Below are 13686 nucleotides of genomic sequence, written 5' to 3' on the forward strand. Positions count from 1 at the left end.
TTGGTCTCTCCGTGTTTTTTTTTTTCGTTTTCGTTAGTCTGTAGGTTTTTTTTTAATGGTTTTATTTCTTTGTTTCTCCCATTGTGTTTGTGTTTTCTACATACTAATCGGAGTTGATGTTCATTTTTTTCTCATATACTTTTTTATCTTAATTCTTTTTCTTCCTACAGATCCGACTCAATGTATATATTTTTTTAGGTAGGTTTATTTCTGATTTTTATTCTCTATAGATATGAATTGATCTTCATATATTTGAAGTCATCGTGTTCTGATCTAAGTGGTATAAATTTTTTTTACTTTTTCGTTCATCTGTAATTTTTTTTTTTGCTTTCGTTTTCTTTGTTCTTTCACTTTTTTTTTTGTTATTTTTTTCTTCCATCGTGCATCTGTAGGGAAATGCGATGTTCATTTCCTACAGATCTGAGTTGATGCAGATTTTTTTTGAAGTGGGTTTATTTCTGAACACATCTTCATATATTTGAAGAGATTGTGTTCGGATATGTGTTGTTTTTTTTTTACCTTTTCGTTGTTCTATAAATTTTTTTCACTCTTTTTCTCTGTTTTTTCACTTTTTTTTTTCCTTCCATTGTCTATTTTTAGGTAAATGAAAAAAATTGAATTTTTTTTTCTAATTTTGCCTAAATTTTTATTTTACTTTCATTCCGTTCTTCTCTATTTTTTCTTTGTTTTGTTTGCTGTCTCTTTTTCTGTTGCCTTTTTTATTCCCTATAAATCTCAATAGATGTTGAAATCTTTGAAGATATTATCTTCAGATTTCATTGTAATTTTTTTGCCTCTCGATTAGAAAATAATGCGGTGATGAAAAGATAACATCTGGAAAAGAATTTGGCAGAAGAAGAATAGGATAAGAACTGAAAAAGAATTCGGCAGAACCGGAATCCAAAACATAGGTTATGCTTGGTAAATAGATAAACTGTAAGTTCAAGAAGACCAAAAATTGTATATAAAGACGGTGGGTAAATATATAAAACAGCAGGATAAAAACATAAAAATTAGAATAAAAAAAAAGTAAATGATGGATAAAGACATAAAAGTAGTCAGCAAAAGAAGGGTAAAATTGTAAAAATTTTACAATTTGATCTTCTATCAAAACGTTCACTCTCTCTAAAATTTGTTTTCTCCACCGTTCTAAACACTCAAACCTCTCTCTCCGATTTAGGGGAGTGGGGTCTTCCTCTCTTCTCCCCTATTTATTTCCCTCTCTTATTCTTCAGTTTATGTTTAGTGTTTTTTCTTCATTTTTTTTTTTTATTTTTGGATTTTTTTTTCTCTATTGGGTTTGAAAGTACCTTATCTATTTTGGCCACCAAATCTATACATGCGCCGCCCATGATGAACATGAGCCATACGAGTCATCGCTTCTTCAAAACCCCGACTGTTACACATGTGTCATCGATGGATTTAATGGCCTCAAATTTCCAAAATGCGCCTAACCAAACCGCATTCATGTCAGTGCGAGGGCCATAGTGCAACTACAAGGGCTGATCCTCATTTGGATTTATCGACAATAGTGATTTTTTATATATAGATATTCTATTGTATTCTTGCTTTTTTTTTTAATGAGATAATGGAGGCAATGTAAGTGAAATTCTCTTACAAAATGCACTAAAATAGTTGATTGTGGTTAGGCCTGGGCAATGGGGGTCCGTCCCTCTTGGGTCGTGTGGTAGCGGGTAGATAATTCGCCCGAATTACTAGGCAGGCGAACATGGTAGGAAACATATTTAATTAAGGATATCCACATGTCCACCTGCCCCACCTACATATATAAAAAAAAAAATCCTAATTTATGTTTCTATCCCTAGTTGCCCCCGCCACTTCTCATCCCATCTTCTTCTTCTTGTGACGAATTAGAGATCCACGGCCACACGACATGGTTGCAAACTAGAGACTGATGGCCTCACGATGTTCTCTTGTATCGAATCGATTTTCGTTCAATTTTTTGTTGGATTTTCATTTGATTTTGGTTGGTTGATTATTTGTTGCTTTCATTTGGTATGATTTTTGTTGGATGATTTGACATTGTTAGATTAGTGCGGTGTTTTGTTGGATTTGGGTTACTAGTTTGGACCTCAATCTCTGTCTTGCTCTCAGTCACTCTATGGGTCTCTGTCTTGGATGGCTGGACGGCCTGTTAGCCAATCTACCTGTCAGTCTAGCCGGACGAGGCCGCTCATAGGTAGCAGGGACGAAAATAGGCCCCCTTGCTAATTGTAGTGTCTTTTTACTAGTAGTGGTTTAAATCTTTAATGCCACAACCAATTAATCTAATAGTTAGATCATTTCAAACCACTTTACGTGATCCTCTCTTAGCTAAGCTAAGAATATGTGCTCAAACCTATGGTTTATTGTTTTTTTTTTTTTACCCTGTCTCCCTCCTAACAATATAAGTATTCTCGTTATAATTTTTTTTTTTTTTTTACATGCGGTTGGAGACAACACTTCCCGCCGCTTTATTACAATGATCTACTGGATCTGACCTTTACACAAGCGAATACGATGCTAATGTTTCCCCTACTTTTCGTAATTTTGTATTTCCCCTTGCTTCCTTTTCGTCCTCTGTTTCACGCTCTAATTTCTCCGGATGCTTTTTGGGCATGGTTGATTTACCGGTTTTGAACCGCTCCGGTCCGGGACCGGTTCTTAGAATGTAAAAACCGGCCGGTTCCGGTCCGGTTCCGGTTTTAGGATTTTTCGGACCGAACCGGACCGGTTGATAAAAAAAAATATAAAAAAAAATATTTATATTATTGTATATATAAGTTTTATATAAAATATTATATATATATTAATATATATAAGTTTTATGTATTATGTATAATTATCATTTTTTATGTGAAAGTTTTATATATAATTATATATATTTATATATGAAATAATTTCTTATTATAATTTATAAATTATTACATAAAATGTTAATACTAAATCATTAAAAGTTTATAACTAATACTAATATATAACTTATAATAAAAGTATAAAACAATATTTTTTAAATTAGTTTTTTTTTTTTTATAAACAAATTTATAATGACAAATTGTGAAACTTACATTTTAAAAAAACCAGAAAATCGGACCGGACCGGACCGAAAACCGGTAAAACCGAAAGTACCGGTTTAGGAGGGTAACCGGTGCGTAATCAGTTTTGAAAAATACAAAACCGGTACATTCTGGTTCGGTCTTAGATTTTGTCTAAAACCGGACCGAACCGGACCGGTTACACCCCTACCTCCAGGATATAACAACCCAACTGATCGTCGTATAGCTCAAATAAATTCTGCACAAGATATTGAGCTCAGAGCTCCTTAAGAAATAACACCTCTCTTTTGTCTGGATAATCTCAACACCTCGACACTATCTTTTATTTTATTTTTCTCTTTTACTAAACATAGTTAGCTGAAAGATGACTTTTTTCTCTACCCCTCGTACATTAACCCCAGCCCCACACACACACACACACACACACACACACACACACACATATATATATATATATATATATATATATATAAAACTTTTTATAGGTAAAAGCTGAAGGCTTTTGACTAAAGTCATCTAAAATAGCAAGAAGTTTACTATATTACGGAACCTATTAGCATTACTCCTCCTTAATACTAGTAACTGAAGAGACGGCTAGATTTCCATCCGTTAAAGCCAGTATAACAAGCATTACAAGCACGTGGGTTGATGGAGTCAAAGATATCAAACCCTGATTTCGGCCTATTTCGAAATTCAAAACTTGAATGAAAAAAAAAAAACAAATAATAAGAGAGACGGGTGAAAGATAAAAATAATATTATCTATTAAAAAATATCAACAATGGGTATTGTGGTAGCGGTAGAGTTGACGATGCTATGAGATTGTTTGACAAGATGCCTTTTCGTAATGTGATATCATGGACTTCGATGATTACTGGGCTTGATCAGAATGGGAAGGGCATTGAGGCTTTGTGTCTTTTTAGGCAGGTGGTAGGTTCTGGTGTTGAGCCCACTGTGACCACGTTGCTTTGTGTGTTATCAGCTTGTGCAAATATACTAGCTCTACATCTAGGTGTTCAGATTCATGGACATAATATTAAGTTAGGGTACTGCTTTGATGAATTTATATCTGCTTCACTTATAACATTTATGCAAATTGCAAGCAAACAGAATGCAAATTTCTGGGGGTCGAGCTCAGTCCGTCGTCGCGGCTTTGGGAGTCCAGCTCCATCGAGTTGCCTTCATGGGTAGTGGTAGTTAAGGTCTTGAGAGAGGGGTTTCTGAAGGGTCGAGTTTGTGGTGGTCTGATTAATTCAGGGAGGGAGAAAATTGAGAGAGGAAGAAGTTGATTCAGGGAGGGAGAGGCGAGAGAGGGAGTGTCGGGGAGGAAGGCGAGAGAAGGATGGTGAATTCAAATTTCGAATTGGATCGGAGGAAGAAGCGAACCGGTTTGCCAGGTGAATTTTCCTGTAGCGTGTGATGGGAAGAACGGGACTACGAATAGAGTTTTCTCATTGGCATACTGCTCTATGCCAAAATTTCTTCAAGAAAAATTATAATGTAATCAATGATTTTGTCTCTTCATTTTCATCAGCAACATATATTTAATATTTTTGAATTATATTTTTATAATGTTTCAAAAGGTAACAATAAATATAATAATATTTTTTTATATTTTTTAAAAAATATTCACCGCTAGCGACATAGTAGCAACCCTCAAAATAATCATAATAATAGTTTTGTAGTGCAGAACTCTATTTTTATTTTTTTTCTCATTTTACATATTTGCACCAAAAATGATTGTCTTGTCAAGTTGTCTGTACCATTCACCAATGCAAAAGCAATAGTACATGCAGCCTGTCGTGATCATGTCGCAATGGTAGCTGCTTTAATAATTCCTACCTACTCGTCCTACTAGGAGTCAAGTCAACTACATCAACCAAGAGGCCAGAAATACGGTTTCAGTTTATCCACTTCCTTCCTAAGAAAAACATGGCTGATCTTGCCTCTGCCCTCGCTGGTAGTCTCCTTGAGAAATTAGGCTCTTTAGTTTATCGAGAGCTCTACTTGGCATGGGGTGTCCAGAGCGACGTACAAAAGCTTGAGCGCACGATTTTAACTATTAAGATCGTGCTCTTGGATGCTGAAAGCAAGCAAGCAAGCAATCCCAAGCTCAGCGTCTGGCTTGGGCAGCTCAAAGATATCTTATATGATATAGAAGATGTGATGGATGAAATTGAGTATAAAGTTTTAAGGAAACAAGCGATTACAACATATGGAAGCGCTATGGCAAAGGTACGCCATTTCTTTTCGTCCCCCATGGCACTTTCATCCCGTTTAAAACTGGCTCACAAAATCAAGAACATTAGAGAGAGGTTAGATGAGATTAATGCTGAGAAGGTTCAGTTTAATCTCACTGAACGGCATGAAGAGGTGCATGTCAATCCCCTGTGGAGGGAGAAGACACATTCCTTTATTGATCCTTCAACGGTCATCGGTAGGCATGGTGACAAAGAAGAAATAAAAAAGAGTTTGATGCACCCAAATCCCACTAGAAATCTTAATATAATTGCCATAGTTGGATTAGGAGGTATGGGAAAGACCACACTTGCCAAGGCAGTTTACAATGACGAATCCGTAGTGAATCATTTTCAGTTGAGAATGTGGGTTTGTGTATCTGAGAATTTTAATGTTACAAGATTGGTGGAAGACATCCTTAAATCTGCTCGTGTTAAAGTTGATAAGAATTCAAGTAATGAAGATACATTGCAGACTAGTTTGAGAGAACTTTTAAAGGATAAAAGGTTTCTACTGGTCTTAGACGATGTCTGGAATGAAAATAGAAATAAATGGACTGAACTGAGAGATTTGCTAACTGGAGGGTCGCATGGAAGTGTCATTGTTGTAACGACACGTAGTCGCAGGGTTTCTTCCGTTTTAGACCCTATTTATACACATTCTGTAGAAGGTCTATCAAAAGAAGAATCTTTATCTTTGTTTGTGAAATGTGCATTCAAGGAAGGAGAAGACAAATTATATCCAAACCTCTTACCAATTGCGGATGAAATAGTGAAAAGGTGTAAAGGGGTTCCATTGGCCGTGAAGAGTTTAGGTGGTCTACTTTATTCGAAAGTCGATGAAAGCGAGTGGGAATTTGTGAGAGGTAACGAGATCTGGGAATTGGAAGAAAATGAGGGAGGCATCTTACCTGCATTGCAATTAAGCTATAATCAAATGCCAATTCATTTGAAGCGATGCTTTGCGTATTGCGTTAATTTTCCAAAGGATCATGAATTCCTTAATATCCTTTTAATTGAACAATGGGTGGCACATGGATTAATCCTCCAAAGGTCTGCTAACAAAAAACAAGAGTTGGAAGATATTGGAGAATTGTACATTAAAGAGTTAATGTCGATATGTTTCTTCCAAGATCTTGATGAACTTAATTTTTGCGTGTATTCCTTCAAAATGCATGATCTCGTCCATGATCTTGTGCTCTCTATTGGCCATGAAGAGTGGTTGGAAATAGACTCTGACAATAAAGACGTGGCCTCGACAGTTCGTCATTTGTCAATTTCATCTAGTGACCAACAAGTTTCAAAGTTCTCAAACAAGTTAACTAATGTGAGGAGCATCATGTTCCGAACCAAACCACACGTGTCCTCAGTTGAAGCATGCATCTCAAGATTCAAGTCTTTACGTGTGCTAGCTATACCTTATTCAGATTTTGAGAATTTGCCAAGTTCCATTGGTACTCAAAAGCATTTGAGATATCTCGACCTATCTGGTAATAAGTCAATCAAGAAGCTTCCTAATTCCATTTGCAAGTTACACAATTTGCAAACCTTGGTGCTTGGTGGATGTGAAAATCTTGAACGACTGCCCAAAGATATGAGGAACATGATCAACCTTAGGTTTCTTACGATATCAACAAAAGATACATGCTTGTTCGTGAATGGAGTATGTTGCTTTAATTCTCTTCAGATTTTATATGTGATGGATTGTCCAAGACTCGAATGCTTGTTTCCACAGATGGACAACTGCCTCACCAACCTTCGTACATTGCTTTTTTGGGAATGTAAAAGTTTGACCTCTTTGCCACCTATTATCAAGCACCTAAAAGCCTTAGAGTCATTGTACATTTGTGATTGTGAAGAGATAGATTTGACGGGAGGAGGAGAAGGAGATGCACAGGACCTCAATTTGAGACTCCAATTCTTGTATATAGAAAATTTATCAAAGTTGGAGATTTTACCCGAATGGCTCCTAGGATCTGCAAACACGTTAAAGGAGCTTCGTATCATGGGGTGTGAAAATCTCAAGGTGTTGCCAGAGTGGTTACCAACTCTGAAATCACTTCAGACATTGGAGATCACTGAATGCAATGAGCTATCATCTCTACCGGTGGGGATTCATCATATGAAAACATTAAGAAAACTGAAGATTAAATATTGTCCTGAGCTCGTTACTCGTTTAGAAGACTTGTCCAACATACCAGAGCTCGAACTCGATTCTGAAGATGATCAAGAAGATGATGGGGATTCTGAAAAAGGTGAAGATGATGAGGTAATGTGATTTTGTCTTATTTCAATCGTTAATCATTTTTATAATCACATATTATATATGTTAGATTTTATTACTCTCCCCTTCAATTTTATATATCTACATGCATGGATTTGCAGCTTCGGCCTTAATTCAACGAGCCACGAGTCGAAGCGAATTCCCCTTCAATTTTACCCGAATGGCTCTTAAGATCTGCAAACACGTTAAAGGAGCTATGTATCAGGGGGTGTGAAAATCTCAAGGTGTTGCCAGAGTGGTTACCAACTCTGAAATCACTTCAGACATTGGAGATCACTGAATGCAATGAGCTATCATCTCTACCGGTGGGGATTCATCATATGAAAACATTAAGAAAAGTGAAGATTAAAGATTGTCCTGAGCTCGTTACTCGTTTAGAAGACTGGTCCAACATACTAGAGCTCGAACTTGATTCTAAAAATGCTGAAGATGATAAGGTAATGTGATTTTGTCTTCTTATTAATTTAAATTGTATGAAGGGAATAGAAATCTTATTGTCTAGTAAATTTAAATGATTCTAAAAATGCTGAAGATGATAATAAATATCGATATAACAATTTATTTCAATCGTTAATTATTTTTATAATCACATATTATATATTTTAGGTTTTATTAATAATGTATTTGCTTCGGTACCTATATCTATCTTTTTTCAATGTATAAAATGCTTCACTTGTACTGTTGGTTTCGTAAAAAATCCCAATTTCCATTGAAGAATCATGTACTGCTCAATTGGTTAGCACCTTTTGTCTGAAAGATTAATTGATTAATTTATAATCACATATTATATTTGTTAGATTTTATTACTCTCCCCTTAAATTTTATATATATCTATATGGATGGATTTGCAGCTTCGGCCTTCCACGAGCCACGAGTCCAAGCCAGTGCCAGCCTGAACTCACGTAGCTTGGGTACCTATATCTATCCTTTTTCAATGTATAAAATGCTTCACTTGTACTGTTGGTTTCGTAAATGCATGTGTGGAATAATAATGTATTGGAATGAGTACTACTGCAGAGATTGATATTTTATTATTATTTCTTTAAAAAATCCCAATTTCCATTGAAATTCGAATGTACTGCTCAATTGGTTAGTAACTTTTGTCTGAAAGATTAATTGATCTTCATTATATAAAAGGAAGAAGAAGAAGATCTATAGATTGTGGCATCTTACTAATTAGGAGTAAATCTATAGATTCAAAACCAAATTTTATTTGTCTAATTCGAAAAACCAAATTTACACTATTACATCTGCGTGCTATAAGCATTTCTATCTCAAAAGAAACAAGGAAATTAAAAGCTGCAACTATATATTTCCCTCCTAATTTATAAAATCTTTTTTTTTTTCGATTCATGTATTAAAAGATGTATTCTTGAATATAAGATTTTGACCAATTATTAAATAATGCAACTTGTATAATTGTGACGCCCTCAACGCTTGTGATTTGGCGTGATTGAATTGGGGGCTGCTCTCGTGAGTGAATCCTACAAAAATAATGGAGTTACTATTTTATTACTATCTATTTATTATTTAATTTGTATTTGATTTTTTTTATAATTTTTTATTTTACTTAATGATTATGGAAATGAGAATGAATAAAATTATATATTTTTTTAATTTTTTCTTAGTGATTAAGAATGTTAAAAAAATACTTTAGAAAAATGATAAAAAAAAAAAAAAAAAAACCTTGAAATACACTTGGATATTAGTCTCCAATCATAGGAGTTCAAAATCAAGCAAAACAAGGGATATTAATATACACACATAGGCCAAATTGACGCCCAAAAAAAATTCAAAACAAAAGTGTATGAGTTTCTTTTCAGTTTTATCTCATCTCCCTCCCTCCGAACAATATAATTATTCTAATGGAACTTTTGTATGAGGTAACTCGCTTCTTTTATATTTTTATAGACAATGTTAGGTATTCCGCTGAAGCTTCCTGCTCTTTTTTTTTTTTTTTTAAATTTTTTTCCTTCGTGATTAAAAAAGTGTTGTTCAATAATATTGTGAATTTCTTCTTTTTTTTTAAAAAAAAAAATATTTTATAGTGTTAAAAACATTATGTGAAAAAACTTAAGTTTTTTTTTCACATTATTTTTTTAAACACTTTTAATACTTAAATAAAAAAAGTTCACAATATTATTAAATAACACGTTCTTAATCACTAAATAAAAAAAATAAAAATAAAAAATAAAAAATTAGAGTGGGAGCTCGAGTGGCGAGACCCATAGCATTTTCCATCTTTATTGGAGAACTTTAGTTTAGAGAACTCTCGCTTCTTCATTGCAATTGGGAATAACACATGTCAGTTGTCAATTGGCTAACACCTGATATCAGACTATGCTAATCAACAGTTCTTCTAGGTACAGGCAAAATGGCGCACCAATCGCATACCCAGTGTTGAGGTGGATTGCTTTACCAGATGCCCTTTTGAAAAGGAAAAGTCTTAAGGCAGGTGGTTATGCACACCGATTTGCACCGAAGTGCTGACATGAAATGAATTTAATGAACAGTTCTTCTAGGTACAGGCAAAATGGCACACCAATCGCGTACCCACTGCTGAGGTGGATTGTTTTACCAGATGCCCTTTTGAAAAGGAGAAAAAAATAAGAGAGAGAGAAGAAAACACGATCGAAAGAGAGGAAGAACCATCGGCTTCACTACTTCATCTCCCCTTCTCGTCTGGCTCTTCTCCCCTCTGCGTGTGAATCCACTCTTACAAAAAAAATGTAATGGGGCACTGAGCGACCCACCCACTGTAGTCTGTCTCTTCTCCCCTCTGTGAGCCAATATTCGAAAAAAAATAAAAATTACGTGACCCACCTCTACCTGCGCATGACCCACCTCTGCCACTCAAGGGATCTCCTCTCCGCGTGACCCACCTCTGCTACAGATAGGTCGGTGGGATTTCTGTATCGGTGATTGCCAGAAGTCCTAAATCTATGTCAAGGTCAATCCTCGTCTTCTGCTTACAAACTCATCGTAGCTTAAACTTCCATCATTTAGCAGACATACATTTAGGATATTTTTCTATGCATTTAGTAGTACATACATTGAAGCTGTAGATGTCATGGTCGAGGTGCGTCCACTGATTGCTTGAGACCAAAGTTTCTCAACCCAGAATATACAATCTAGTAAAATTTCTTATTGTAATGAGTAATGAATAGTTACATCAAATCTACAAGCTACACCTCATCAGTTGAGAAAGTACTTCCAATGACAAAAGAAATTAAGCTTTTTGCTATCAAGAATCTCTGAGTGACATATTATCAAACATCAGTTTTGTAGTTCTCTGAGAAGCACCCAGATCGATTAAATCCTACGAATATCTATTTCTAAAGTTCTTTAAATTAATCTAGTTTTTTTTACCTGTTGTTAGCCGCCCCAAAACACTATCGAAGTGTTGGACTTTAGTGGAACCCAGTTTGGCTTTGAGACTCAAGAAAGTGTAATTGATCTTGGTTAACTTGGTCACTCTATCTAAAGTGTTAGATTTTGTTACATGTGGATGAGTTTTTAACTATTATATTATATTCATAGATGCAACTTGGGGTAAATGGAATCCAGCCGGATAGCTTGTCTAGGACACAACTGTGGCTGTAAGTCAATGTACTTGGGGAAAATCTAATTGATGACTGAAACTACTAGCTGCAGTATAAATTTGATGTGGAAGTTTGTAAAATATTTGGACTAATTTGCATGTATTGGCATATATTGGCAACATGTATGGTAGGTGAACTAATTTGTATTGAGTGCATGAACAAAGAGCAGTGTTATTTTCATTAGTGTATTGAGTGGGTGACTCAATTATCTTGTACACAAAATTACCTACTGAACTCGTGGACGAAATTACCAATTGAATGGTATATGAAATGATGCTACAGGTCGTATTTTGCTGCTATGTGTCTCAAGATTATGCTCATGGCCCATTATTCATGCACTCAGCTTGGTTCTTTTTGTACATAAATAATTAGGATGTACAATGTAACCTCAATACCTTCTTTCGTCAACTGTATTAAATTACAATTTCCACGAACACATTTAATAGTTCACAACACATTGCTAATATGTGAACTTCTACATACACACAGAGTTTCCAGCTACATCCATAATTCTATTACAACATCAAATGATTAACAAAACTAGAGAGACAAAACCTCACAGGGTTACAGCATACTAATGGCACTATGGTGACTACATACACATGAATCTAGTCTAGAAATTCTTGGAGCTTTTGTCCAACTGCATCAACCATATATCAATCTGCCTTGATCAGTGGGTATTCACTGTGATAGTATCAAGTACAATAAAATTAAAATATAAATCACCCAATAGATACGAAGTAGTGTGCATTCACGTCGGATGCCTGCTTGTTGCCTTTGAATATCAAGTTGGTCGTTGCGGACTCCCAACTCCCTCTTTACAATCTTTGTTCTGCTCAACACAATGACAAATATCTATGTTCTATTTGAGTACATGACCACCGATTACACACGATCTGAACACAATTAAAACACAACATTACAAAGTTAAATAAATGAGCTTGACAATATGCACAGAAAACACAAAGAAGTAGCCTAGAGTTTTGTAACATCTAAAACCACTGAGACAAACCAATTGGTGAAAAAGAAAATCTATCAAAACATGTAAGTTTGGAAGTAGGGAGCTTTTCTCCTATTCAACCACATAATTCAATTTCCTATCTTGTTAGTACATATAATACTTTTTATTTAAAAAAAAAATCTATACATGCAAATTGCACAGGTCTGCGAGTAATGAGAATTTATGATGTACCAATATTAGTGTTTAGCACAAGTAATACTATTGCAAAGTTATCTTCAAAAAAGAAAGCCATCACCTGATCTTGAGGACATAAGCTTGCTGGTATAAATGTCTATGCAGACTATGAGCTAAAATTGAAGTTCATAGACCAATTCAATAGATAACTACAAGTATCGTGAGCAAAATAGGGCCAATGTGTTGGGTTTATATTGTATATGAGCCAACCTTTACCAAACCCATTTATTTAAACGAATCAGATCCCTCAACCTTAGTCTCCTGGTTTATCTTCTTGAGTTGGTGTTAAGTTCACAAATTGTAATACCTCTATCTAATTTTGTGCAGCACAAAGTAGATAAACCTTAATTACAACAAAATCAAAAAATAAATAGTGATGATCTATATGAAATTAGTAATTTCTTGACATGAAAAGCATCCTCTATTGAAACGGCCTTTTATTCTATATATATATATATAATTGTACAAGAAGTACGCGTGTATATATATATATATATATATATATATATATATATATGATCTTTGAGATGCTTAAAAGTCCAAAATCTATAAGTACTCGGTCCTACTTTTCAACTTAATTAGTTGCATTATTCTGATTAATCTTTAAAAAGACAAAGGAGAGATTTGATTGTAGTTTGACTACCCAACAAAAATGGGTACAATTGGAATAGTTTTTCATACAATGTGCATACGAATTACAGTGCATACTTATCTGGTTTAGGGCATGGAGGATAGTAGTTCATCCTCATAGACTAAACTCCATCACTAAGCAGCTCCCACATTTCCTCAGATCAAGCAAAAAATACAAAAAGCAAAGAGAGGAAAGCAGAGAGAGAAAGAGAGAAAGAGAGAGAGAGAGAGAGATACCTGTACGTTGAATTGCGTCAACAGAGAAGAGAGATTTGTAGGGATTAGGGCTCGAAACCAAAAATGGAATTTGATTAGAGTTAGGGTTTAAAACCAAAGAGGGAAGAGGACATCTGCTTAGGGTTAGGGTTCATATCAATCTCAAAGAAAAAAAAGGAATTTGACGGAGGAGAGACCGAGAATCGACAGTGCTGAAGTGAAGAGAAATAGAGGATGGAAAGAGAGAAAAGAGAGAGCCTTATCGTTTTGGCGAGAATGAAGGAGCCTTCAGGTTTATGTGATGGGCGAGACAGCACGGAGAAGGTGGGATGCGAGAATGGAGGAGAAGGTGGGATGGGTGAAACGGTGCGTTGTGTTGCGTTTTTTCCCTACAAATTTGATCCAAATTTATTTCCCGCCCCAAACGACTAAAATGAAATACATCGTTTCATTAAATTCATTCTATG

General features: G+C 35.1%; 1 protein-coding gene across 3 annotated transcripts; it reads left to right on the top strand.

Moving 5' to 3' along the window:
* The first annotated feature begins 4778 nt into the window (after positions 1–4778).
* Positions 4779–8644, top strand: LOC121268086 (putative disease resistance protein RGA4). Of its 3 annotated transcripts, none has more exons than XM_041172212.1 (4): positions 4780–4889; positions 4933–7561; positions 7678–7715; positions 8462–8644. In XM_041172212.1, exons 2-3 carry the CDS (start codon positions 4988–4990, stop codon positions 7687–7689), a joined length of 2586 nt encoding a protein of 861 aa, XP_041028146.1. In that variant the 5' UTR covers positions 4780–4889; positions 4933–4987; the 3' UTR covers positions 7690–7715; positions 8462–8644. The 3 variants fall into 3 exon arrangements, with proteins under 3 accessions (XP_041028147.1, XP_041028146.1, XP_041028148.1); XM_041172214.1 differs by having other exon boundaries at positions 4933–7519; positions 7675–7715; XM_041172213.1 differs by lacking the exons at positions 7678–7715; positions 8462–8644 and adding an exon at positions 7801–8055 and having other exon boundaries at positions 4779–4889; positions 4933–7318.
* Positions 8645–13686: the final 5042 nt, after the last annotated feature.

The sequence above is a fragment of the Juglans microcarpa x Juglans regia genome, chromosome 5S (genome assembly GCF_004785595.1).
Source record: "Juglans microcarpa x Juglans regia isolate MS1-56 chromosome 5S, Jm3101_v1.0, whole genome shotgun sequence".
NCBI lineage: Eukaryota > Viridiplantae > Streptophyta > Magnoliopsida > Fagales > Juglandaceae > Juglans > Juglans microcarpa x Juglans regia.